Genomic DNA, 27,207 nt, shown 5'->3' on the forward strand with positions numbered 1-27,207 from the left:
TATTGCGTTGTCACATCTCTAGAGACGTGGGGATCATCTATAAAGGGGAGAGCTAAAGCGCAATGCTATTTTGAATCAGGAAAATAACGACCTCTTAACCACAAAGCAATTCCATGTCTAACCACAGATTATTTTCTAATTTCCTCCTCGAACATTCTCCTCCCCAAAGTCAAAATGCTCTAATCAAGTCTAACTACTTTCCCTCAACAGTATTTATTTGTCTCAGTCCATCGGTTGGCCTAATTCACTATTTGCTGGCCCCTCCCCTCCCTGTCCCCTATGTGTCTTGAAATAAATGGAAATAATCTTGAAAGATTGCCTCTCTTATTCTGCCAACCTGACTATCTTTAGAAGCATAATTACAGAAGACGGAGTAGTCCAATTGAACAACAAAAGGACTCTGGCCATTTAAATGTCAGTGCTCTTCTCCAGTGAATGACTTTGGGAGAGAGAGAGAGAGAGAGAGAGAGAGAGAGAGAGAGAGAGAGAGAGAGAGAGAGAGAGAGAGAGAGAGAGAGAGAGAGAGAGAGAGATGAAAACCTTTGAGGAGAAACCAAAGCGATAGCCGTTTGGGTGCTGCTGACTTTGTCACTTCACCCTCTGGATTCCAGGGGTCGATCCTTTCCGTTCAATTTCCCATTTCCAGTATGAAGCCATTTCAGCTCCATCTCGCAGACTTTCCTCCTGTGCGTTTGACCCCGCGAAAGCCCATTTCGGTTCTTATCTCAAACACCATTAAAGTAATTTGAGATTCGTAGCAAAGTTGGAGGTTGCCTGGCGACTGAGATCACTCAATGTCTCATAAAGATTATGGTTTTAATGGCTGAAATGGCTCATGATGGGGGAGAATGTGGCTGTGACACTGAAAGTGATGGATATAGCGCCGTGTCACATGGTTATGATAGCGAAAGATATTCAAGAGCGAAAGAAAGAAATAGCGTCATGCATTCATGAGACCTGGGTAATGCTGGGGCCAAAAGCCCTCGTCTTGCAACAGAACCATAAATAGTTTGATTGAGATTTAGATAGATGGTTATTACCCGGGCTGGTTCAAGCTGTCAGTACAAATGAGCTCTTTGGAATTTGCTCAAAATAACTGCAAAACACTTACACATTTCTTTATTAAACCAAAAGTCAGGACTGTACATCAAGAGAATCGACAGGAACAAGAATATACCTTGTTTGCTAACAAAGCCCATGGTTCTCACAATTAGTTGAAAACTCATTAAGATCATTCAACCTCTTTATCTGTACTGGTTCTAAACAGTACTTTGATCATAGTTATTGTGGAACTATTAATGTAGGCTATTAGCATTCCTCCCTGTATATTAGCCTGAACAGAAAAACATTATCAACAGCTTCAAAGAAAAATTGTGATATGCTAAAATCACACTTTAACAATAAATGAAAAGTGGCAGAAAAAAAACCCAATTAAAATTACAAACACCACAGCAAATGAATATCCATCACCAATCTCAGACCGGTTATTTCAGTTCACCCTAGTAAATCCAGCCGCACAAAACAAACAAGCTTAATAATCAAAAACCCACGGGTGGTTCAACTCAAGAGAAAATACAAACTTTATTCCTTCACATCCACACGAGCATTGTGAAACCCCTTAACTTTGAGTGTATTTTCTTTAAAATCCATCCTATTCCTTTTTCATTTCCTCTCCACCAGTGAACAAGGCCTCATCCCGGGATCAGAAGGGGAAACATGCTGACAATCCCTGGGTGGACGAAGCAGCATCTGCTGCTGCTGACACGCCTCGACTCCTTAAACAGCTCTGATCACAGGCTACCAAACAGGGGGGGGGGGGGGGGGGGGGGGGGGTCAGAGAGGAGGGGGGGTGACTGAGAGGATGGGGGGGAGACTGGGTGTGTGATGGTGTTTGCTCCCCCCTTCCCTTCCTTGCCCTGGTGAGCGGGGGTCAGGGTTGGGGGGTTTGGCGTGAAGCTATCAGTCCAGAAGTCCCCGAGATCACTGTACACCAGAATGATCGAAAAACACGACAATTACAACTACGTATCACAAACGAATACACACATACACACGCGCGCGCGCACACAAACACACGCACACATTCTCTCATTCCCTTGTGTATGAGAAGGTACACTCTGAAACAAACGGTTCGTACAAAGTTTAAAAAAGCCCTGTCCTTGTTGGGGATGCTGTACAAAAACAGCTCCAGCCGACACCACGCCCTTGGCTTTTTGCTTTGTTTTGGTTCGATTTTCACTTTTGCAACTCCTACATCAAATTAATATTCTTTATTGTTTGAGTGCCCAGAGTGAGAGTCACCTTTAGAACAATTTGTTCGTAGAGCCGCCGCAACCCCAGTCGTCTTTAGAAGTCATTGCACGAGTACCACACAGATAAATGTGATCTCTGCTTCTGACCCATCAGCAGCAGCAGCAACTCCAGGTCTACTGCCGGTGCCTTGCTCAAGGGCACGGGCAGCACTATCAACCTCAGCTGTGCGTCTTTCGGTGTGGGAAGACACTGGAGCAACCGGATGAAACCCATGTGACCGTGGGGTGAAAACGTACACATTCCCCACCGGACGGAACGGACCCCTCGCCCCCAACTCAAGGGATTCAAACCCAGGACACCACTATGGTTCCTAAAGCAGTTGCTGGATGGTTGAAACAGAGTCATTTGGAGCGCTTCTATCCCATGATTCTGTCATGCTGTAACCCCAACACAACATCCTCTCATAGGGCGTATTCACACCAGGAAAGTTTATTTTTTGGTTTGGTGCGGTTCCTTTTCACATTGCAATTTTTTATTTTTTTGGACATTTCGTCTCCTCTTCGCTCCATGTTAAGCCACGGCTCATTTTTAACGGGTCTGATAACGTGGTGCCGGTCTGATGACGTGACGTTGATCTTTGAATTTACCGCGCTAATCAAACAATATAAATAAACGACCAGCAATGAGAGCCTGTTGCGTCCAAAAAAGGCATATTATTTTAGAACTGGGTCGGACCGAGCGCGGTCGCTTTCACATCTCAAGCGAACCGCACCAGGGTTCGTTTGGAGGCGAACCGAGACCACCTCTCCGGCTGGGTCTCGGACCGGCTGTTTGGTCCGCACCAGAGTTCGATGGTTTGTATTCACACCAGCCCAAAAGGTCCGCACCAGCGATTTTTTTGGTTTGATTCGAACCAAACGAGGCAGGTGTGAATACGCCCTAAGTAACTGGATGTGTGTACGCCTCGTGACCAATACGAGCACCACTTTCTGCCAGTGCTGCTGACGCAAATGCTAACAACATGCACCTGAGTTTCCCAAAAGGACTCATAGTAAATAAGCCATGACTCAGGTTAAGCACGGCTCATTCATTCACTGCCTGCTGCTGCCGCCACACTGCTGGTGTTAGTCACCATGACGTCAGAACTTAGAGGACAACTTCATCACTGGTGGTCTCTCTCTCTCTCTCTCTCTCTCTCTCTCTCTCTCTCTCTCTCTCTCTCTCTCTCTCTCTCTCTCTCTCTCTCTCTCTCTCTCTCTCTCTCTCTCTCTGGTGATACATGGGTACTTTTATCTCCGTAAGTTATGTAAATCATATTCAATCCATGTATTTATCTAACCCTATTGCCATAGAGTACAGCCTATGTATTTATTTCATCCCTGAGAAACAAAATTAAAATGGTCTTCATCCTAAGCATTCTAATGCAGTATTATTAATCTCCTCTTACTTAAATATATTAAAATATGCATTCAAAGACTTTTTTTTTTTTTGCCGCTGCTCTTAAAACAACCATGGATATTTTCCCCTTCCTTCTCTTCTCATTCCTCCCTGCTGTAATGCTTATTTGACGCAGTAGACTAATGGGACCATAAAGGCCCTCAAAGGGTTACTATCTTCACAAAACAATGGTGCTGTGTGGAAGCCGGAGATGAGCGGAGCTCCCATTAATTCCCATATACAACCCCTGTCAGCTTTATTGGCAGCCCGGACTTAAAAGCCTCCAAACCCTCCACTAAAACATACAGTTTTGCCACGCTGGGTCAAGGAGAGGCCAAGGACCATAAGATTCACGATACGGCCCAGCGCCTCTGCCGTCGGACCCCCGCCCCCACTGCCCTAATGGGATCTGGGCTCAAATGGGATGGAAATGATGAGGTTTCAGGGCTTCCACTTACTGCCATGATTGCCAGAATTGTGTTTGACCTGAAAGATTAGCTGTGCCAGTACTCCATCCCATTCTTTGTACACTATCTGGAACCCAACGCTCCTGATAGTGTTTTAGTTCCAGGTCATTAAGGAGAAGGCGCCTTGCTCAAAGGTCTACAGGTAGACTGGTGGACATTGGGGATGGAAACCTTGAAATTCTTTCAGCTGGGACTCAAACAACCCGATACACTACTATAGACCATCCTGTGCCAAAAACCAATCCAACCGAGGCATGACAACCCTATGTGGTCAATGACAGTTCCAATACGATCCAATAGGAGCAAACTGCTTCTTACTGGAGCGCATTTTCAGTATTGACAGAAAACCTGTAAAGCCAAATGATTAACTAAAGATTGAATGATTCACTTTGTGTGTTCCTTCATTCAAGGCCTTACCTACAGACACATACATCTCAACCAAGGACACCAGAGCACCACACAACAGAAAAAAACAAAAATAAATCGTTTGTTACCTGCAGTGAAGTTGTAGCGCGCCGAAAATCCGACCGCCTCGAGTTCCCCGTCGGTGACAAACTTTATCCACAGATAGCGCCCGCTACTCCTGACGTCGGGGGGGCTGTGCTGGCCGCAGTACCGGCCCATCACGGGGGAGAAGCCAAAGGGCCCATCCCGCACCTCGATGTTGTCAAACTTACACTCCCATGAGGACTCGATGGAGTAGCTGTCCTCAAAATGGAGGTCGATGCACTGCCTCGGAGGGGCTGCCATGTGCGGGAAACGTGGCAAGAAAACAATAAAGAATGAAAAAGCCATTACTGGGGATCAAAACGTCGTCGGCCAAGTTGTAAATCACCCACACGCTGACATTGATCAACGCTCAGATCTGCTTGTGTTTTTAATCAGTATTCTTAACGTATTCAATAAGCAGCCGGCTGGTATTGACGCGCGGTGTCTTGGGGTTCGCTTAGAGCCTACAGAGCCGAGGTCGTCCCATGGAGGGCCATCTTGTTATGGGTTAACCTCATCTCTTCACGCTGATGAATCCAATAACCTGTCCTCAGTGTCCAAACGGAACATCTAAACCGTCCCACGGCGGTACAACAGCAATCCAAACACCCGCCCACTTCCTCTTACGACCAATCAGACACCGGGAGAGAGGAGCAGTGACAGGGAAACGTTTTATTTCTCCTCCACTGTTCCTTCTGCCGCAGGTGGGCACTCACCTTCTAGGATGTAAACACACTCGGTCTCGGGGGGGTATTTGCTGGGGTAATTAGGTGACGTGAAGACCCCTCCGTCTGGCTCTTTCACCCAGGTACCGCACTGACCCACGGGCTTTACGCCTGAGTTGTTTTTCCCTGAAATCGAGTCAGGAAACAAAGTGAAAGATCAGTTCGACAAAGAGGCTAATATATGAGGCTTAGGGGGATAAACCTGGGTGATAAGGTGGTGCGTGTGTTTACCTGCCGTGTCCTTCTTTGTTGCCCCGGACAATCCGAGTAGGAGAAGACTTGCAACAACTGTGAAACATGCACACACACACACACACACACACACACACACACACACACACACACACACACACACACACACACACACACACACACAGACAAGCGCGCGCGCACGCACACGCACGCAAGAACACGCAAACCCACGCACACATATACACACACAGACACACACAGTGGATGAAGTACATTGATATGGATCACGTGCTGTTTCTTAGAAAGATAATCAAGTAAAAATCTCCAATTAGCGCGTTTGGTTACAAAGCCCATCTTTAACTTTATCTTCAAGCTGTGAGGCTATGCTCACGACTCGACTCGTCAGAATAGCCTCACAGCTCACAGCTTCTTTTTCTTCTAATAACTGTGGGGATATCGGTCGATATCCCCACAGTTATTAGAAGAAAAAAAAAAAGGCCCGTGCAACAGTGGAGTGAGAGACATGGTGGTAAGACAGGCCCCTGTCTTCAGAACATTATAGGAGAGCAACAAGAGGTCTCACCCACGACTCAGTGGATCCCGGTGGATGTCTTACCGTGAAGAAAGCTGTTCCCATGTACCATGTCTGTTCCTTTCACAGAGGGCTGCAGACTCCACTAATTCCATTTAGATGAAGGAAAGCTCCAGGAGAAAACTATTGAAGATGAGAGTTCCTGCAAGACCTTTGGAGAGATGCGATCCGGATAAATAGAAAATAAAATGAAAAGGCAAAAGGCAAATGTACTCCTTGGGATAAAATGTTGAATTGAAAATGTACAAAAAATGTACTAATCGCCACTAGTTTCATATAAAACCAGAAACAGGTCTAAACACTCGCCCGATTTCCATCCAAACGTTTCCAATCCCCTTTGGTGCTTCTGATGCACGGAAACGAATGATGCTCCCGTCATCAGCCTTTCCTGATCGCTCCACCTTTGGGATATTATGTCCTAAGATTGGATATAGCCTTTTTCTTTATTCCTCTTCAGCCCTTCTTTATTCCTCTTCCCCACAGAAGGACAGCGTTAGGGCATTCAAACGCATGTAAAACAGCACGGCATGCATGTTCCGTCTCCTCCTCTCCTCCACTCTTCTGATGAGTGAATAAGGATGAATCAAAGCCTGAGGCGATGGGTTGTCAAAGGGTGAACAAGTCACATTTCGCGGCTGCTCGTCGCCCTCTCAATGATTTCTGCTGGCTCGATAGTGCTCCGAGAGCTTCTTCATTCTTCAGTCTACTGCAAACTGAAGGTTCCCCGGCTCCTGCAACCACCAGGAGTTAATGTGTTATCTCCCTCCTCCCCCTCCTCCTCCTCCAAAGGCTAGTCGCTCATTCAACACGAGTTTGCCACACAGCAGTCCATTGCGCAAAAGAAACCGCGTAATGTTCCCAAAGCGATGAAAACTTCCTTTACAAAAAATATGTTTTTAAAAACAACGGTGGAATGAACTCACGCAGTGTCGCACAAAAAGTCAAGGGAGCGGTGCGTCTCGACAATGTGGTCTGCGAGGATCTAACGCAGGATTCAGCAGCTCTGTGGTCAATGCGCGACGGAAAATGTAAGGTAAGCAGAAAATAAGGCAGCGACAGAGAGGGTGAAATATAGGGAAAGAGAGAGAGGGGGAGAGCGAGAGAGGGAGAGAGAGAGAGAGAGAGAGAGAGAGAGGGAGAGAGAGAGAGATAGAGTTAGGGGGGAGAAAGAGAGAGAGGGGTGGGGGGGAAATAAATTGAAAAAAGCAAACCAGATTTCGCTTGAGATGTTAGATTTCGAAGACAGCACAAGGACCGCCACATAAGGTAAACTACCCCACGCTGCAGCTCGCTAGCTAGGCTACAAGGGACCATGGGCTACGAGACGTTGGGATAAAAGGTATTAGGGTATGAGTCTGAAGGAGGCAAGCCACAAGGATACAAGGCACCAAGGCACAGCCGCCAAGGTACTATGGGAGTGGCTTCAAGGTCCAACTCGCAAGGGTTGAAGCTGTTAGGATACAAGTTATTATCTGAGACAAAAGGACACAAGTCCCTAGGACCAAGTCGCTCGTATACGGGTCTCTAGGACACCAGTCAGTAGGAAACAAGTCTCTAAGACACGAGACGCTAGGGAACAAGACGTTAGGACACAAGACGCTAGGGAACGAGATGTTAGAACACAAGACGCTAGGAAACAAGACGTTAGGACACAAGACGCTAGGGAACAAGATGTTAGGATGAAAGACGCTAGGGAACAAGCCGTTAGGACACAAGACGCTAGGGAACGAGATGTTAGGACACAAGACACTAGGGAACAAGACGTTAGGACACAAGACGCTAGGGAACAAGATGTTAGGACACAAGACGCTAGGGAGCAAGATGTTAGAACACAAGTCAGTAGGAAACAAGTCACTAGGACGCAAGTTGCTCGTAAACAAGTCTGAAGGACACAAGACGTTAGAACACTAGTTAGTAGGAAACAAGATGGTGCGGAACAAGACGTTAGGACAGAAGACGCTACGGAACTAGACAATAGGACACAAGACGCTAGGGAACAAGATGTTAGAACACGAGTCAGTAGGAAACAAGTCTCTAGGACACAAGACGCTACGGAGCAAGACGTTAGGACACGAGTTAGTAGGAAACAAGATGTTACAGAACAAGACGTTAGGACAGAAGACGCTACGGAACAAGACAATAGGACACAAGACGCTAGGGAACAAGATGTTAGGACACGAGTTAGTAGGAAACAAGTCTCTAGGACACAAGATGCTAGGGAACAAGATGTTAGAACACGAGTCAGTAGGAAACAAGTCTCTAGGACACAAGACGCTACGGAACAAGACGTTAGGACACGAGTTAGTAGGAAACAAGTCTCTAGGACACAAGACGCTGCGGAACAAGACATTAGGACACGAGTCAGTAGGAACCTAGGACAGGAGAGGACACAGAGTGGCCCCGGTGTCACAGCCTTCTCTGGGACCCACCAGACGGCCCGGCTGCTCAAAATAGTGCTGGCAGCAGGCGTATAATATCCATCTTCAGACACCCCACTGCAGTGGGCCGTGTCCACACTGGACCCAGTCGGCACCCTGCACGCATGCTAATGCAACTGGTTAGCATTCACTGGTGGACTCTGATCTGCATGAGACATACTGTACGCAGGGGCACTCCAACACTCTGGGTCTATGAGATGTCCCGTTCCAATGGCTATTTCTGGGAAAGTTGCTGAATGAATCAAAGCTTGGGAAGTCATCTCTCCCCATCTGTAGCTCTCTTTCTCTCCCCCTCTTGTTCTCTCTCGTTCTCTCTTGTTCCCTCTCTCTCTCTCTCTCTCTCTCTCTCATTCTATCTATCTCTGACTCTCTCTCTCTCTCTCTAACTCTCTCACCTCTTTCATCTCTCTCTCTCTTCATCTCTCTCTCTTCATCTCTCTCTCTCTCCCCCCCCCCCCCCCCTCTCTCTCTCTCCCTCTCTCTCTCTGTATTTTGCTGGCTCATGATCCCTCTCTGTGCCTTTGTAACAAACACCATAGAAGGTATTTTGCTAATGACAATTGCCTCTAATATCCTCCCCTTAATGAGGTTCACTTCTGCTGATTGGGCATGTGATGGTTCCATTAACACATTTCTTCTCTCAACTCAGAGGCTTGCCTTACGGAAAACAAAAAAGAGACATCTTCAATCAGCCTCAGTCCACCTGCTTTAAGGCTGCCATCAAATCTATAATACCTCATCATACACACACAAACATACACATGCACACACATGTAAAAACACACACACACACATACGTATGTATGCATGCATGCACACACACTCACACATTCACGTACACAGATACAAATATATACACACACACAGTCAAATGCATATACACAAACACACACACACACATAGGTATGCATGTACACTTTCACACATGCACGTATGAAGATTCCAACATACACACAGCCATATGCATTCATACACACACACACACACACACTCACACACACAGACACCCACACACACACAGACACACACACACACACACACACACACCCCCTCCCCCCCAATCCCAGTGTTGCTGCAGTTAAAACCTGATCCCGGAAGACGAGAATCCCGAATTGTTCAGTGTGAGAGAATGCTTTACCTCGGCCAAATCTGCACCAATAGCATTGTTGAACAACAACCACAACATATGCCATTGTCTTCCACAATAGAAAACCACTGTCCCAACCTCCCTGAGCATGGTATGGAATGTAAATCTTCCCATAAGATACATCCGAAAATCAATCATTCAAAGCGGGGTTTTTTTTGCGAGAATGTGTTGGAGGTTAACGGCGGCGGTACGAATTCTTGGTTTCCACGGCGCTGCCCGTTTCTCATGGGTGAACTTGAGAGATAAAGCCGGGGAGATGTGTGGGAATTATTCAAATGAGGCTTATCTGGTCCACTGTGCAACAGTAGCCCCGCTGGATCCAGCGGCACACAGCTCCCGATTACAACTCATGGCGTTTGTAAAGAGAGTCCTTTTGACTGCCTGCACAGAGAGCGTCTCAGAGAGGTAATTCAGTTCAACGGATCCTTTTCAAAGTGGTCCGCTATTTAATTACGCGAGTTCATCATAATGCCGGAGATAAGCATGTATGATGGGGCGGCCTCCGCCTTAATTACTAATATGTAATCGCTCGAGTTTAAATGGGCCATTCAGAAAGCCGTCCGTCATTTAAACCACCGGCCTGATAAGATCGGGTGGTTTTAAATCAACAGCTCAACTTTTGTGTAATCGCGATGTAATCGTTCATTTGGTCTCTTAGCTGATAGGCAATTTGAGGATTATGTTATCCTGGTGATGACACTTCCACTGTTTCTCAATCAGAGCGATGAGGGATAGAGAGAGAGAGAGAGAGAGAGAGAGAGAGAGAGAGAGAGAATGAGAGAGGGGGAGAGAGAGAGAGAGTGGAGGAAGCAGTCATGTTTCACTAGAGCTCCACTCAAAATTACAAATTACGGATGTTTTAACTTTTTAAATTGAGATAAACTTAAAAAATGACCAACTGAATGAAGCCCTTGAGAACAGCAGCTAATGAAAGAAAGACAGCCGATTGGGAAAACAGGGAAAACCAAGAGGAGAGCCCATCAGGCAGGCTGCTAGCAGAAGAGAGGTAAGAAGCTAAAAAACCTCAAAACATTGATGTGACATGAACAGCGACACCAAAACGAAAAGGACAAACTATATGGATAAATTGTAATGGGACCTACAGAAGTCGTAACCCTTACCCTTTTTCAAAATAGGGCTGAAGCCCAAGAGTAAATTTAGGCTTTTTGAAGGTCATTTAAGCTAAAGGCTACCATGCTACCTAAAATCGTGGCTGATGCAACATCAACCCCTGATGACACGTCTGCCAGCCCCGCCCCTCCCCCACCCCCACCCCTCCCCCCGCACATAGAGTACAAGAACGTATCAAAAAGCTCTCAGGCAAGAAAGGCTCACAGGGCCAACACTCTAAAGCAGCAGCCGGACACTCTGAGAACCGACCTCAGTGGGACTGGAGGAAAGGCCACCGTAAACAGCCTGCTAATGTTCACGGAGAACACTGAAGCCTGGCATAAGGCCATATGTACCCACTACAGCCACCACAAGAAAAGGGGGATCTGTAGTGGGAGACAAATTGTAATTGAGGAGACGGACAGCGACCCCCCCATTCACCGTCAACATATACCACAATGGCACTGTCATGTTTCAAGGCAGTCAGGCAAGCCTCAGCTCCATTAACCAAAACTTCAAAACAATAAAAAGCCTGACTGGGACCACAAATCAGACCCCAACAGACATGAACAACAACACAGAGATAGAGAAGACCCAAGAAGAGGAGAGCTGCCCCACACTGGAATCTACTGTGGCTCTGTTGAGGCAGAGCCTGTCTCTTCAAGAGGTTGAACTGGTGGAACTGAAGGAGCGGCTAAACAACAGCAGCCAGCAGCAGCAGCAGCTAGAGGAGCAGAGGAGCCTGTTAGGGGCTGAGTTCAGGGCCTCCCTGCTGGAGCTCAGAGGAGAGGTGAAGGAGCTGCAGCAGGACAGGGAGGAGATGAGGAGAGGCCTCAGCGCCGTCAAAGAAGAGCTCCTCCTCAAGGACCAAACAATTGAGAATTTGACAAAGCAAATTGAAGGCCTCCAAGAAAAAACAACCCCCAAACAATCAGAAATACCCCCCGTCAACATGAACCTAACTACAACACCACAACCAATACCAACATTCACCAACACAACAACCCCTCCTACCAACAAAACAAAGCCAAAGATACCCACAGAAGCTGACATTATAATGTTAATTGATTCAAACGGTAAATTTATCAACGAAGAACAGCTGTTCCCGGGGAAAAAAGTCTGCAAAGTATGGTGCCCAACAACTGACACTGCCCTCGAGCTGCTGACTGAGCCCACCCTGGGTCAGCCCGGGCACATTATCATCCATACAGGCACCAACGATCTACGGGCCCAGCAGGAGAGGGTGGCAGAGTGTGTGAGGAGAGTGGCACAGAAAGCAACACACACCTTCCCCCTCTCCAGGATCACCATCTCCACCATCCTGCCCCGGAGAGACTTTCACCCCGCCACCATCCACAGGGTGAACGCCGATATCTACCGAGGATGTTCCCCCCTGCCCAACGTACACCTGGCCCACCACCCCGCACTGAACATCAGCAGCCTCCACGACCACGTGCACCTCCACAGAGACATGGTGGGTGTCTTTGCTAGAGCCCTCAAGGATGCAGCCTTAGGACGACCCCAGGATGGAGCCACCCCCAGCAAGAGACGACTCAACCACACAATCCCACCCCTCTTCCCCAGAGAGCATCGCAGCTACACCGGATCACCCTACCGGCACCATCCACCACCACCGCCTCAACACAGCCCCCCATCCAGAACCAGAGCCGCTCCAGCCAGACCTGCTCGACCCCCCAGCACAGCGCTCACTAAGCCCACGCCCCACGGAGCAGCCCATCCCTTCCCACCGACCCCCCTGGTCCAGCAGCTGAGCTATGCCCAGGCCCTGCAGAGACCAGGCAGCAGGAACAATGCAGACCTGGGGGAGATCACACAGCTCCTCAGCCTCATATGCACCAAACTAATGGGACAGGTTGTATAAATCGCTAACAGACACACTGAAACAGACAAACACACACACACACACACACACACACACACACACACACACACACACATACACATACACATACACACACACACACACACACTTAACTAACTTGTTCACTAATCTTTAAAAATGTTTTTGTTTATCTCAATTTAGAATGTTAATGTATTTGTGTTTGTTTCTTTTATTGTACACAGTATGAAACCCCTTACAATTTCTATGTGGAACATACAGGGAATACGTTCTTCCCTGTATGGACCAAAGTACAACTCAAAAGATTTCCTCGAGAACACAATTGATTTAGATTTTTTGATTCTTCAAGAGACCTGGTGTAGAACCGATACCGATATTCACTGCCCCCCAAATTACACACAAATATTTGTTCCCTCAGTGAAAAACCCAGGGATAAAAAGAGGGAGAGATTCAGGAGGAATTATAATTTGGCACAAATCAGAAATATCAAAACATACAACAATAATAAATTCGGACCACTCAACAATTTGGATAAAAATATCAAAAAATATAACCGGCACAGACAGAGATTTATTTCTATGTACGGTATATATTCCCCCCATCGACTCTCCCTACTACAGCGAGGAAACATTCCCCAACCTCCACACCCAGATCTGCAGATTTCAGGCCCAGGGAAATGTGCTGATCTGTGGTGACCTCAATGCCCGCACAGGCTGCCGTCCAGACTCAAATCCTGATAATGGTAACGTCCATATATTTGGCCAAAACTTTCCCCAAAACACCACTAACCTTCCTCGCCATAACTCTGATCCCCAGACAAACAAGAATGGAAGAGAGCTGCTCCAGCTATGCCAAAGCCTCGGTCTATACATTGTTAACGGTAGGTTTAGAGGTGACTCCTTGGGAAGACCCACCTTCTGCTCACCTCTTGGCATTAGCACAGTGGATTATATGATAACGGATTTAGACCCTTTCTCTCTCAGTTCATTCATAGTCAAACCACTAACCCCTCTTTCTGATCACAGCCAAATTACTGTGTTCATTAAAAGGACAGAAACTAACACCTCACCATCACAGCCCAGTAATCTGATTAACATCCCCAGAACCTTCAGATGGGCCCCAAACAGTAAACAAGAGTTCCAGAAAGCAATCGGGCGTACACAAATTCAGACACTATTAGACAGCTTTCTGGACACCCCACATGCTCACAGTAAAGAAGGCATAGACAATGCAGTTGGAAAAATTAACCACATCTTTATTACTATAGCTCATAAATCACAATTGAAAAAATCCAGCCACAAACCCCAAAAACATAAAGAGAACAATTGGTTTGATGGAGAATGTCAAGAAAAAAGAAAAGAACTTAGAAAATTATCCAATCAGAAACACAGAGACCCAAGCAATACAGACGTTCGCCTTCTTTACTGTGACATGCTCAAACAATACAAACGTACACTTAAGATCAAAAAGGCTCAATACACACTCAAACAACTGACAATAATTGAGGAGTCCATAAACACAAACAAATTCTGGGAAAATTGGAAAAACCGAAACAAAACCAAACCCAACCAACCAGTTATACAAGATGGAGACATTTGGATCAATCACTTCAAAAACCTATACAGCAACATCCCTATCAAATCAGATTCGGAGCAAACTCAAATTACAGAAAACTTAAACAAATTAGAATTGGCCATCAAAGACTCCCAGAACCCTTTAGATCTATTTATCACTGAAAAACAAGTGGAAGAAAAATTAAACAACCTTAAGCCAAAGAAATCATGTGGAATTGACGGCATCCTAAACGAGATGTTGAAACACAGCAGTAAAAAAATCAGATTGGCTATTCTAAAATTATTCAACTTGATCCTGAGTGTAGGTTACTTCCCAGACGTCTGGAATCGTGGTCTCATAACACCTATTTTTAAAAATGGAAATAAATCTGACCCTGATAATTACAGAGGCATTTGTGTGAACAGTAACCTGGGGAAGGTTTTCTGTAGCATTATTAATTCGAGACTCATAGACTTCCTTATGAAACACAATGTCCTGAGCAAAAGTCAAATTGGATTCATACCAAATCACCGCACATCAGATCATATTTACACCCTACACACCCTAGTAGACAAATATATCAACCAAAACAAAACCAAAATATTTGCTTGTTTCATTGATTTCAAAAAAGCATTCGACTCAATTTGGCACATTGGATTACTTTAAAAACTTCTTCAAAGCGGTGTAGGGGGTAAAGCATATGACATAATAAAATCAATGTACACAAACAACATGTGCGGCATCAAGATTGGACACAAGCGAACAGTTTTTATTACTCAGGAGCGGGGAGTGAGACAAGGCTGCTGTCTATCACCTGCACTGTTCAACATTTACATAAATGAGCTGGCCTCCATTCTGGAACGGTCCACAGTGCCTGGTCTCACTCTCCACAACACCGAGATCAAATTCCTGCTTTACGCAGATGATTTAATCTTGTTAAGTCCCACAAAAGAAGGACTTCAACAGAGTCTAGACCTACTCGACCGTTACTGTCAGACCTGGGCCCTGGCTGTTAACATTAAGAAAACAAAAACCATGATATTCCAGAAAAGACCCAGATGTCTGGGAAACACATTGCACTTCACAATAGGAACACATAAAATAGAAAACTGTTTAGAATATAATTATTTAGGCCTGAAAATAAGTCCCACTGGAAGTTTCAATCCAGCAGTCAATGAACTGAGAGAGAAAGCACGCAGGGCTTTTTATGCAATCAAAAGACAAATTTACATTCAGATTCCAATTCTAATTTGGCTCAAATTACTTCAAGCAATTATTGAACCCATCTTGCTCTATGGAAGTGAAGTGTGGGGCCCACAAACAAACCAACTTTTTGACCAATGGGAAAAAAATTCAATTGAAATTGCAAACACCGAATTTTGTAAAAGCATTCTGCAGGTACACAGGACAACCACTAACAACGCCTGCAGAGCTGAATTAGGTCAGTATCCACTTCTATTAAAAATCCAAAAACGATCAATTAAATATTGGCTACATCTAAAACAAAGTGACCCCCACTCCTTCCAGTACAAAGCCCTGCAAAACCAAGAGATGAACAGGAGTCCCCTTACTCAGCTGGTCCTGAGGCTCTGTCCACAGACAGGTTCCCCCTCTGCTCTGCCTCAGGACCAGTCGGAGAATATATCAATTAGACTCAACCAAATTATAAAACATCAGAAACAAACCTACCTCACCCATTGGAACACTAAAACACACACACAGAGCAAAATGCAGTGTTATCTGGCCCTAAATAGACAGTACACTGTGGCCCCCTACCTGACCACAGTGACTGATGTTAGACATAGAGTGTTGCTAACAAAGTACAGACTGAGCGCTCACTGCCTGGCCATAGAAACAGGCCGCCATAAGAAGTCATGGCTGCCCCAAGAGGAGCGGCTGTGCCAGCAGTGTGAAGAAGCTGCTGTAGAGACCGAGCAGCACTTCTTCCTACACTGCCCCAAATTCAAAAATATCCGCGAAATATACTTTAGCAAATTCGGCCAAAAACACCCTCATTTTATAAACTCCCATGTAGACCAACTACAAATATTAATGGGAGAGAGAAAAGAGAGCTCCGTCCTCGCAGCACAATTTATTTCAGCTTGCCACAACATGAGAGGATGACATTCTACACCAGGCCTCACTGTTTGATTGATTAATGATTATTAGTAACCTATAATGCGTTTTATATAGCTTTTCATTAATTTTAAGTTTTTTTTTATTTTATTATTATTATTTTTTATTATTATTATTTTGTTATTATTATTATTATTTTTTTATATATATATATTTTTTTTTTATATATGTACATATGTATATCTGTATGTTATGTTATATTGTTACAGGTTGATATATGTACATATTGTTCTGACGTTCCATATTGTTATTATCGTAATATTTGTAATACTGTAATGCTTTGGCAACACTGTTTGGATTACCAATAGTCATGCCAATAAAGCTTTTTTGAATTTGAATTTGAATTTGAGAGAGAGAGAAAGAGAATGAGAGAGAGAGAGAGAGCGCAGAAGATGTAAACACTCTTAATGTCTTCTCCTGCCAGTGTACCGGACCCCTCTAATGAAGCCCATCAGCGCGTTCAGCAGTATGAGCATCTCTTAAAGAACGTATTCATGTGGTGAACAAGACACCTGGGCGTCCATTAAAAGGGGTGCGTTAACGCACAGGGCTGCTGCGTTTTGCCAAAGCTTTGAAGAAATATTTGAGCCATGCGCTTCCTCTCTCTCTCTCTCTCTCTCTCTCTCTCTCTCTCTCTCTCTCTCTCTCTCTCTCTCTCTCTCTCTCTCTCTCTCTCTCTCTCTCTCTCTCCTGCTCTCTCTCTCTCTCTCTCTCTCCTGCTCTCTCTCTCTCCTGCTCTCTCTCTCTCTCTCTCTCCTGCTCTCTCTCTCTCTTGCTCTACCTCTCTCTCCTGGCTCTCTTTCTCGCTCTCTCTCTCGCTCACTTCTTTCTCTCTAGCTCTCTCTCTCTCTCACTCGCTTTCTCTCTCTCTCGCTTTCTTCCTCTTTCTCTCTTTCGCTCCCCCTCTCGCTCTCTCTCGCTCTCTTCTTCTGTCTCTCTCGCTGTCTCTCGCTTTTGCTATGCTACGTTTGCAGTCTGGCTCTCTGCTGAAAGACTCTATAGTACTCTGGATTCCTCTTCATCTCCGAGAAACCTGGAGCTAGCAGGGAGAGCGAGAGAGAGAGAGAGAGAGAGAGAGAGAGAGAGAAAGAGGTAGAGCGAGCAAGAGAGGTAGAGAGATAAATGGAGAGAGCGAAAGAGCGGTAGAGAGGGAGATGAAGAGAGAGGTAAAGAGGTAGAGTGAGAGGAGAAGAGAGGGGTGTTGAGAGGTAGAGAGAGAGAGAAAGACATAGGTAGAAAGAGGCAGATAGAGCATAGAGATATAGGGAGAGAGAAAAAGAGGTAGAGGGAGAGAGGTAGAGAGAAAGAGGGAGAAAGAGGTATGGGCAAGAGAGGGATAGAGAGAGAAAGAGGTAGAGAGAGAAAGGTAGAGAGAGAGAGAGGTAGATAGGATAGAGGGATAAAGGGAGAGAGCGAAAGAGAGGTAGAGGGAGAGAAGAGAAGAGAGAGTTAGAGAGAAAAAGAGAAAGAGAGAGAGAGTGAGAGAGAAAAATAAAAGGGATAAATGAATCAGATGATACGGCACAAAAATACCTGTGGCTCGGTTCAGCCTGGGGAGCTTTTGCTAGTTTTATAATTATCCTACCAAGATGTGGAATGCCATTAAACAACCCCATCGATACTCAGCGGGTGAGGTTTGGGTGGGGTTAGGGTCTATTTGGGGTTTGTTTTAGTGGAGCATTTTATTGTTCTTCTGAAAAGTTCAGATGTCAATGTTTATTTATTCTCCAACTCTTCTTTGCCACATTCTGTCTGATCTTTTTCACTGGTAACAGAGAGAGAGAGAGAGAGAGAGAGAGAGAGAGAATCAATAGATGGATGTTAGATTGATCAGTGGATAGATGGTTAGATAGCTGGATAGCTGGATGGATGGATGCATTGACTGGTCAGTAGATGGTTAGACAATAGATAGCTATATAGATGGACAGGGTTAGGGTTAGAGAGATAGAGAGATAGATGTATAGAGGTATCTATAGATGTGCAGATGGATCATCCAGTTAAAAAAAAAAGAACATGCCTTTAAAATCAGTAATTGGCAGAAGTCACGACTTCAGTTTGAAATCCTTCATTTGTATGCTCTGCCTCTATTAAGGCCTCTACGAGGAAGATGAGGAAGACGAGGAACACCGCGGTCCCGTCTGTGTGTAGAGTCCTGGCGGAAACCGAAAGTTATTCAACATTTGACCTCATTGGCCACTTGGTGGGTGTGATCCCGCCCCCCTCCTGGGTGTCATTGGCTTATGTCAGAGTGTCACTCCACAGGATGCCGCCGCCCTGACGGGGCGTCAGCACGACCAGGGCCAGTCCATACCAGTCACACCAGTTTGAGACAACATGTGTGGTCACACTCCATCATAATTTTCCTGTCCAACGCAGAACACAAAAGCAATTACATGTTATGTATAGATGTGCGTGCGTGCGTATGTGTTTGGGAGGCATACTGTGCGACCCCTGAACAGTTCTCTCTATTGTGTCCTGTCTATATAACCTTGGCAGTGGTCAATTGAAGTGTGTTTGTCCTGCAGGCCCAGTGCACGTCCCAGGGTGCAGAGAGGAGAGAGATAGTTTCAGCTCAAATGTCAGTCGGACTGTTTGTAGATTCTGGGTGTGTGTCTGTGTGTCTGTGTGTCTGTTGAGTCATTTGGCCGGTGTGCACGTGTGTGCGTGTGCGTGCTTGCATGTGTATGGGTGTGTTTGAGGGAGAATGTGTGTGTCTGTGTGCAAGTGTGTGTGTGCGTGTGCAAGCGTATGTCTCTGAGTGTGCATGCATACGGGCAAGTGTGTGTTCCTGCATGTGTCTGCGTGGCTTGTGTGCGTGCGTGCGTGCGTGTGTGTGTGTACTTTCCGACCTTCGCACCAGCCTCTGTGTTAGTGGAGCTGAATCGGTTTCTCTCAGATCCTCTCTCTCTTAAACTGACTGAGTTTTCTCCCTCTCCGCTGTCTGAGTGGCAGTGCACCATGGTGCATTCCTCTCAGGCCAAACCCCCAAACACAATCATTGAGATTACCAGCAGAACCATTGCAATCTGTTTGCTGGGCTGTTTTTTTTTCCCGTTTAAATGTCACAGGAAGTACAGTAGCCCTGAAGCGTCTGTGGGGAAAAGTTAAACTTTTCTACTCCTGAAACAGTAAACACCTGCAGTGCGATCAGGAGGGGAAGTGTCGATGGGATGTCTGCAGAGCGCAGCTCGCTTCATTAAGTGAATAGCTGAATGTCACTGTGGAAGCAGACTGTCTTCTGTTTTAAAGCATACAAATCAAATCTGAATAGACATTAATCATGTTTAAGAACGAGTTACGATCTGTTCCTCTCAAACTACGCTATGCTAACAGACGATAGCATATTTGGGACATGAGATTATTTGAAGATAAACTAGATCAGTAGATCAAATAAAAACTTTATTCATTAGTACAACAAAACCCAAAGATGAAATCCTTTGGAAACGTTTTTACACCAAACAGATCTAATGAATTATGATATTAAGGAATTGTTTGTGAGAACGTAGGAACACATGGAATCAAGGATACGAGAGTGTGACCAAATGGTGCAATATGGCACTTCAATTATTCATCCACAGAGGGATCCTCTTGCAACATTGCCATAATCTCATAATTAATATACGGAGAATCATAAACAAGTACTATTTGTTGTGCTAACAATTAAAACGAAATATGTTTTTTTTTTCTAATGTTAGTAGCGCTGCAAAATAGAGAATGAGTAATCACCCCCATTAGGGTAGGAGATTCATCATAAATATGAAGAACATCAACTGCAAAGTGTGACTGAAACAGCACTATTAAAAGCTAAGCTGTTGATCAGATCGACTCTGATTGCGTTCTTTGTAGCGGAGCTGTTTCCAGCAGAGGGCCGGCCTTCCTCTTAACCTCTAGCAGTCAGTCCAAGGCCGAGGGGAATTCATCGATAAAATAAAAGCGAGTCTGTTTTGCAGCATTTCCTGCCGGCTCCCAGAGTCGAGGATGCGCTCCATAACTTTAGTTGGGATAGTGTTGGACTGTTGGTATTATCTCGCCCGCGCAGCTGTGAAACAACTCGGTGTTGGCCTGCGCCCGGGCGGGGGGGGGGGGGGGGGGGGGGAGATAAGGAGAGGGAACTGAACGACAGAGGAGGAGCAACACGAGAGGAGGAACGCTGAAGGGAGTGATGGAGGGAGGAGCCTGACGGGAAGGACGGTGAGGCAGCAAGGTGATGTTTTTAATTAGAAGAAAGTATTAATTAATTAATTTATAATAATTATAACACCATCTATCTATCCATAACATCCATCTTTCCATCAGTCTGTCTGACTCTCTGTCAATCCATTTTCATATGGAGCTTTATCAATCCATCTTTATCGCTATCTTCACTATCTATCGACCAATCCTCTCACCTGTAGTATTTTGACACTTGTAGTATTTTGGTTACTTTGTATGGATATTATTTAAGATGTATCCACTGTTAAGCAATGTACTAGGTTTTACAAAATCCCCGGTTATGAACATGTTTATGTGTATCTTTCAGTATTCACTGATAGTCGTAGTATGCTTTTGTTAAAATATGTGACCTGAGTGTAACTAAGAGCATAGTGAGTGTGCCAATGAGAAATAATGAGGACAGCATGACTTTGAGATGATATTGTTGTTTGAAATAATGTAAAGAGGAAGAACTTCATCTTCATCACGTCACAACCTCGTTCCAGTGTTTTATTCAATCTACTTTCACAGTATATCATCTTCATACGATCCACAATTTCTGAGACCTGATCCATCTACCTAACTAACTCTAGTTAGGTAGATGACTATCTCTCTATCTCTATCTCTCTCTCTTCTGATGAGGTGCTGTGATGTACAACGGGGACGATTCATCAGACCACGACCCCTTTAAATCAATCCAAGAATTATAGCAACAAATGTGAACGGACACACATCGATCTCGGTTTATTCGTCTCTTGAAAATGTGTGATTTTAATTGTGCTCGTTGACACGTACTGCTGTGTTTTAATCAATCCTCTCAGGACCCAGACACCTCAAAAGGAGCTTCTAATGCAGGGGAGAAATAGTCTCCGTACTGAGATTAGATTTCAAAAATAACCTAAAAATCGCAAGGAAGGCATTGCAGAAGTAGAAAACTAACACCTTACGTAAAAGTATCCATGCTCAGGAGTTTGGAAAATTAAACTCAAGTCCCTTGATGAATATATCTTGCAAATTATTCTGAGCCTAAAAGGTAAGGTAGGCAATATACTCGAGAGGAGAGGCCGGTGAACCACAACGTAACCAGTAACGGCTGACCATCGATTAGACCGGACATTAGAACCTCGTTCATAAAGGTTATTTGTCCTTAGTTTACGCCGTCATGGCTTCGATCCGTTCAGAAAATGTAACAGAAAATCAAATGAAACATGGGTATCACCAACACATGAACAGATCCAGTTAGTTCCAGTGAACAGGCCACAGAGGGTCACATGCCTGGTCCCCAGAGGTCTATCGGGATATTGTTTGCATCCATGCGGTTACCACGGCCAGCTTCCTGAGTCAATGCGTGTGTTCAGCAGAACGCATCAACGTTTGTTCCCTGGCCTTGAGAGGAGCGGAGCCTCAAAGGTTGAGCGCGATGCGTCACATGAGCCTTTTGACCTTGCCATTCACAATCAGCCGTTCACAATCACCGAGTCCGACCTTGACATGCGTGCAAGCGCGCACGCACACACACACACACACACACACACACACACACATACACACCCACACACAAACCGCACATTATAACACATAGCTACATATACACATACACATACAGCACACCCACATACATACAGGCTTTATCACACACAGGTACATGTACACACACGTAATCAAACTTAGCTACATCTACACACCCACATACATACACACACGTCCACTCATACACACAGAGACACAGGTACAATCACACACACACACACACACACACACACTCACAGCCACACATACAAAGAAACAAACACACACATGCACACACTCACATGTATAAAGGCTAAAAGATGCCCAGAGACAGATAGTAAAACATAATTAAAAGATAGCTCATAATATTAATTCAATTTTCCCATACAGAACGAATACAGAGCGTGGGCTGTGTCCACCGAGGGGTCCGCTGCGCTATCGGTTTGAATTTCAGGTCTGAATGTGAGTCCTTGTAGCCTATTTATCCGCTGAAATAGGCTTGATACGATTCAGTCGTGGCTATTATTTATTCAGATCTGGTGACTCTGGCTGGAATCAGCTTGCATAAATCTCTTTGATGATAGCCATGAGAACATCTGCTAGAGCAATAAAAAAACAGACCACATGGCAAATTAAGTGTCTGGACCAACATATGGCTACGGAAGTACGTTTGAAAAACTTCATCGGAAGGTGACAGTATTTTCGTGCAGATCTATGCGTGGTCAAACAAGGAAGAGCCCAAGTTTGTCTCAAAACAAAAGTGTTTGGACAAACTACACTTTCATAGATAGTTTCATGTATGTAGTGTCCAAGTTTGTCTCCAAAACAGAAAGTGTGCAAAAAACATATGGGGAATAAAAAACATATCCACTTCTTTAAACCGCTAAAAGTATGAAACGATTTCCTTTCAACTCTCAACAGCCCTGACAACGTAGCTATGGTAACGCTGATGGGATGGCTGTGTCTGTCAGGGGCAGTGAGGCTGCCGGTGTAAAGGCACCATGCTGTACCAGTTACAAAGACGAGTCGCAGAGTGCTGAGCCAGCTCTGCCCTTTACAGTGCTTCCTCTCTCTCCCTTTACTTCTCTTTCTCCCCATTGTCTCTCTCTTTCTCTTTCCCCCCTCTCTTTCTGTTTTTTCTCTTTATCCATCCCCTCTCCCCTTCTCCCTCTCATTAAATACTCTCTCTCTTGATCCCTATTCTCTCTCTTTCTCTTCCTCTCTCCCTCTCTCCTCCCTTCCTCTCTCCCTCTCTCCTCCCTTCCTCTCTCCCTCTCTCCTCTCTTCCTCTCTTCCCCTCTCCTCTCTTTCTCTCTCTCTCTCTAGCTCTCTCTCTCTCTCCCCTCTCCCCCACCCTGTCTCCCCTCTCCCCCCCCCTCTCTCTCTCTCTCTCCCCCCTCTCCAGAGACAGTTGTTCAGAGAGGGCTGACTGTTTCGTTTCTGAATCTGCTTCACCTGCAGTCGTCAAACGCACAGCCTGCTGTTTTGTCGTACCAGCGTGTCCTGTGTGTGAGTGTGCACAGTTTAGGTATGTGGTTGCAGGTCTATGTGTGTGCATTCGTGTATACAATTGTGTGTGTTTATTTGCACATGATGTCTGTCTTCACACTTCACAATTCATTTCCATAGCTGCACATAGTGACAAACTAACCGGTCATCGAGCCCATTGGAAATGTACAACATAAAACAAAGTGCGTTCACAATCTGGGCTCCATGTACTCTCTCTCTCTCTCTCTCTCTCTCTCTCTCTCTCTCTCTCTCTCTCTCTCTCTCTCTAGCTCTCTCTCTCTCTTTCTCTCTCTCTCTCTCAGCTGGGACTGAACGTTCTCCACAGCAGAGCAAAACTGCAATTAAAGCGACGTTACCCTCCGCTCCTCTCTGTCAAACCGTTGCTACGCTGACGGCCGCGGGCGGAACACTGCGCAGAGCAGCGCCTGCCGTTGTTGAGACGGAGATTCGACCAATTAGGTCAGGGCTGGGAGACTGTACACATGGCGTCGGAGCCGTCAGGGGCTGCAGGCCCTATGCTGGCCTCTAAATAATTCCAAGCAGTTGGGCTCTAATTTGTTTCAATCCAATTGGATTGTGTTTGTGGAGCCCGTCGCCACGGTGACGCTCTCAGAGAGCGTCGATGCCCAGCCTCACGCCATGAAAGGAGCGCGCTGTCTGCTTGTATACGATGCGACAGTCACATGTGGACTTTGATGGAGGACAAGCATGGCGAACGTGTGCGTGTGTTTGCTTGTGTGTGTGTGTGTGTGTGTGTTTCCTTGGGTGCGTGATTATGTGTGTGTGTATGTGTGTGTGTATGTTTGCTTGTGTTTGTGCGTGTGTTTGCTTGTGTGTGTGTGTGTTTCCTTGTGTGCGTGATTATGTGTGTGTGTATGTTTGCTTGTGTTTGTGTGCGTGTTTGCTTGTGTGTGTGTGTGTATATGTATGTGTGTGTGTTTGCTTTTGTGTGTACGTGCGTGTTTGCGTGTGTGCGTGTGTAGACATGCACTTCCAATTATGCACCGTTCAGCTCACCTCTCACAGCCCAATGTACAGCAGGGCTGACACTTACGTGTGTGTGTGTCTGTGTGTCTGTGTGTGTGTGTGTGTGTGTGTGTGTGTGTGTGTGTGTGCGTGAATAATAAATTCATTCTGTCGGTGTGAAGGCCACCCGCAGAGCTAGAGCTGGATTCAGGAGAAACACAAACGCCTCTGTAATCTCTCCCCCCCCCCCCCCCCCGGTTTACAGCACATAGCCCCCCCCGCCCCCCACCTTCAAATCTCCACGCCGCAGCCAGCAGCCCCCCCGCTAAGGGGGGTCTGTGGCGTAATTTGGACCGCCGTGCTTTCAATTACCGGCTGAGTTCTCTTAAGGGAATTGCCGGCGCGAGACTGTGCACACACAATCCTGCTAACACCCACACCCCCACACCACCAAAACCCACCCCCCCACCCACCCACCCACCCACACCATCACACCCACCCCCATCGAGGGGAAAATGCGTTTTCCATTTTTCGCTGTTGGGCTGCGGTACGATATATATCACGCCGCCCTGCATGGCGTGAGTTAGGGCGGGGGCGGCGATGGGCGGGAGATGCCCTTGACTACTCGTGTGAATAAAGCACGTAAAGCCTTGTGTCTCCGCTCGCAGCCGTCAGAGGATGGGTTTGTCCGTGAGACGGCGTGATCTCCACATGGAGAAGAAGAATCATAGGGAACGCGCCATTGTTGTTTTTTTTGTTGTGGTTTGTTTATAGCCGTCCCTCGATGCGCATTTTGTGTGTGTGTTTGTGTGTGTGTTTGTATGTGTGTGTGTGTGTTTATGTTTCTGTGTGTGTTTGTGTGGTGACAGGCCAGCCTGCCGTGAACAGGATGTTTGTTTTGCTAGTGATCCGTGTCCCAGCCACAGCCGGCACCTCCAGTACCTTAGAGACATACTTGTTTATGTGTGTGTGTGTGTGTGTGTGTGTGTGTGTGTGCGTGTGTGTGTGTGTGCATGTGTGTATTTGTTTGTGTGTGCGCGTGTGTGTCTGTATGGGCATGTGTGTGGCTGGTAGTGTGTGTGGGGGTGTGGCAAGAAGGTGGATGGCAAGATAGAGATACAGTAAATAGCGGTACATACATGTGCACACGTGCGTGCGTGCGTGTGTGTGTGTGTGTGTGTGTGTGTGTGTGTGTGTGTGTGTGTGTGTGTGTGTGTGTGTGTGTGTGTGTGTGTGTGTGTGTGTGTGTGTGTGTGTGTGTGCGTGCTTGTGTGTGTGTGTATGTGTATGTCGACAGATTGGATGGCAAGATGGAGAACAGTAAATAACTGTGTGCATGCGTGCGTGTATGCGTGCGTGCGTGGAGTGGATCCTATGAGGTATTGCGGCGCGGTGCGGTGGGCTATCTGTGGACAGCGACAGACAGCCGTGAAAAGGATGGTTGATTATAGGGGCAAGAAGGAGCCAGCCTCGCATTATGGACCGGTGACAGAGAGGGGAGCTGGCCCCCGCCTTGCCGGACAATGACCTGCCATAGGAGGCCTATTAAGGCTCTTTGTGTCTAAGTGTGTGTGTGACTATGCGTGTGTGCGTGTGCGTGTGTGTGTATGTGTGGTTGCCTGAGTCTCTGTTGTGTTTGTCTGTGTGTGTGTTATCTGTGTTATTAGGTTTGTGTGCTTCTGTGTGTTTGTCTTATTATTTGTTTGTGTGTTTATATGCTTATGTGCATATTATGTGTGTGTGCCAGTGTGTGTGTGTGCCTGCCTGTGTGTCTGCAAGGTGTGCATGAGACAGTTTGTAGTGCACTTGTCATTTCGGTGGAACAGAAAGTCTTATGTTTGTGTCAGCAGAGGGTGAATGCAGATCTCCTCCGCTCTCCGCATCACGGTCTCTGCCCCTCCACTCCCAGAGAAAACACCGAATGATCTCCCTTTAACTTCTATTTATTTAGCTTTGATCAGTCTTTATGCAGCAATCAAGTCTGTCAACACTTGGGGGCATCGGGATTCATGTAGCCAAGGCATTTGCCTCAGAAGGAGTTCGCAATCTGCATGCCATCAATGACACTTATTATGGAATGGCTTGGCTTGGAGGAGCTGAAAAGACGGTCCTGTTTGCCTACATCAAGGCACACACACACACAAAAATACACACACAAGCACACACACACACACACACACACACACACACACACAGTCTCTCTCCCACATAGACCCATGCTTTCACACATGCAAACACATACAAGCAATCGCTTTTGCGAGTGAGGCTTGTAGCTACATGCAAAGAAAATTCACATGTTTGTGATTCATTGTTTGATGCATTGAGTACATGTGCCTCTGCAAGGCAGGTGTATGTGTGTGTGTGTGTGTGTGTGGGGGAGGGTGGGTGCACGTGCGTGTGTGTGTGTGTGTGTGTGTGTGTGATTCTGTATTTCCAAATACTGCATGTATTCATATACATCTGCACCAACCTATCCCACATCCCTTTGGAACCTTCCTTGCTAAATGAAATACATAGATGTGTGCAACGGTATTTTTAGAAACGCTAGCATTTTGTCATGTCCGCCTATGATCCCGAGTCATAATTCATCCATTATGGAATGTGTAACGCTCCGACCTCCGCACAAGCATT

The 27,207-nt window shown here is 45.9% G+C and overlaps 1 protein-coding gene across 1 annotated transcript in view; it reads right to left on the reverse strand.

The window, feature by feature from the left end:
* neto1l (neuropilin (NRP) and tolloid (TLL)-like 1, like) overlaps positions 1 to 4,907 on the reverse strand; it is a gene marked incomplete at both ends in the record, with an annotated part of 35,138 nt that extends 30,231 nt beyond the window's left edge. The window contains one exon of the mRNA XM_079755048.1: positions 4,652 to 4,907. Within this exon, the coding sequence (XP_079611174.1) occupies positions 4,652 to 4,907 (256 nt within the window). The remainder of the gene's footprint in view (positions 1 to 4,651) is intronic.
* Positions 4,908 to 27,207: the final 22,300 nt, after the last annotated feature.

The sequence above is a fragment of the Pollachius pollachius genome, assembly GCF_949987615.1.
Source record: "Pollachius pollachius genome assembly, chromosome: 17".
Taxonomy (NCBI): domain Eukaryota; kingdom Metazoa; phylum Chordata; class Actinopteri; order Gadiformes; family Gadidae; genus Pollachius; species Pollachius pollachius.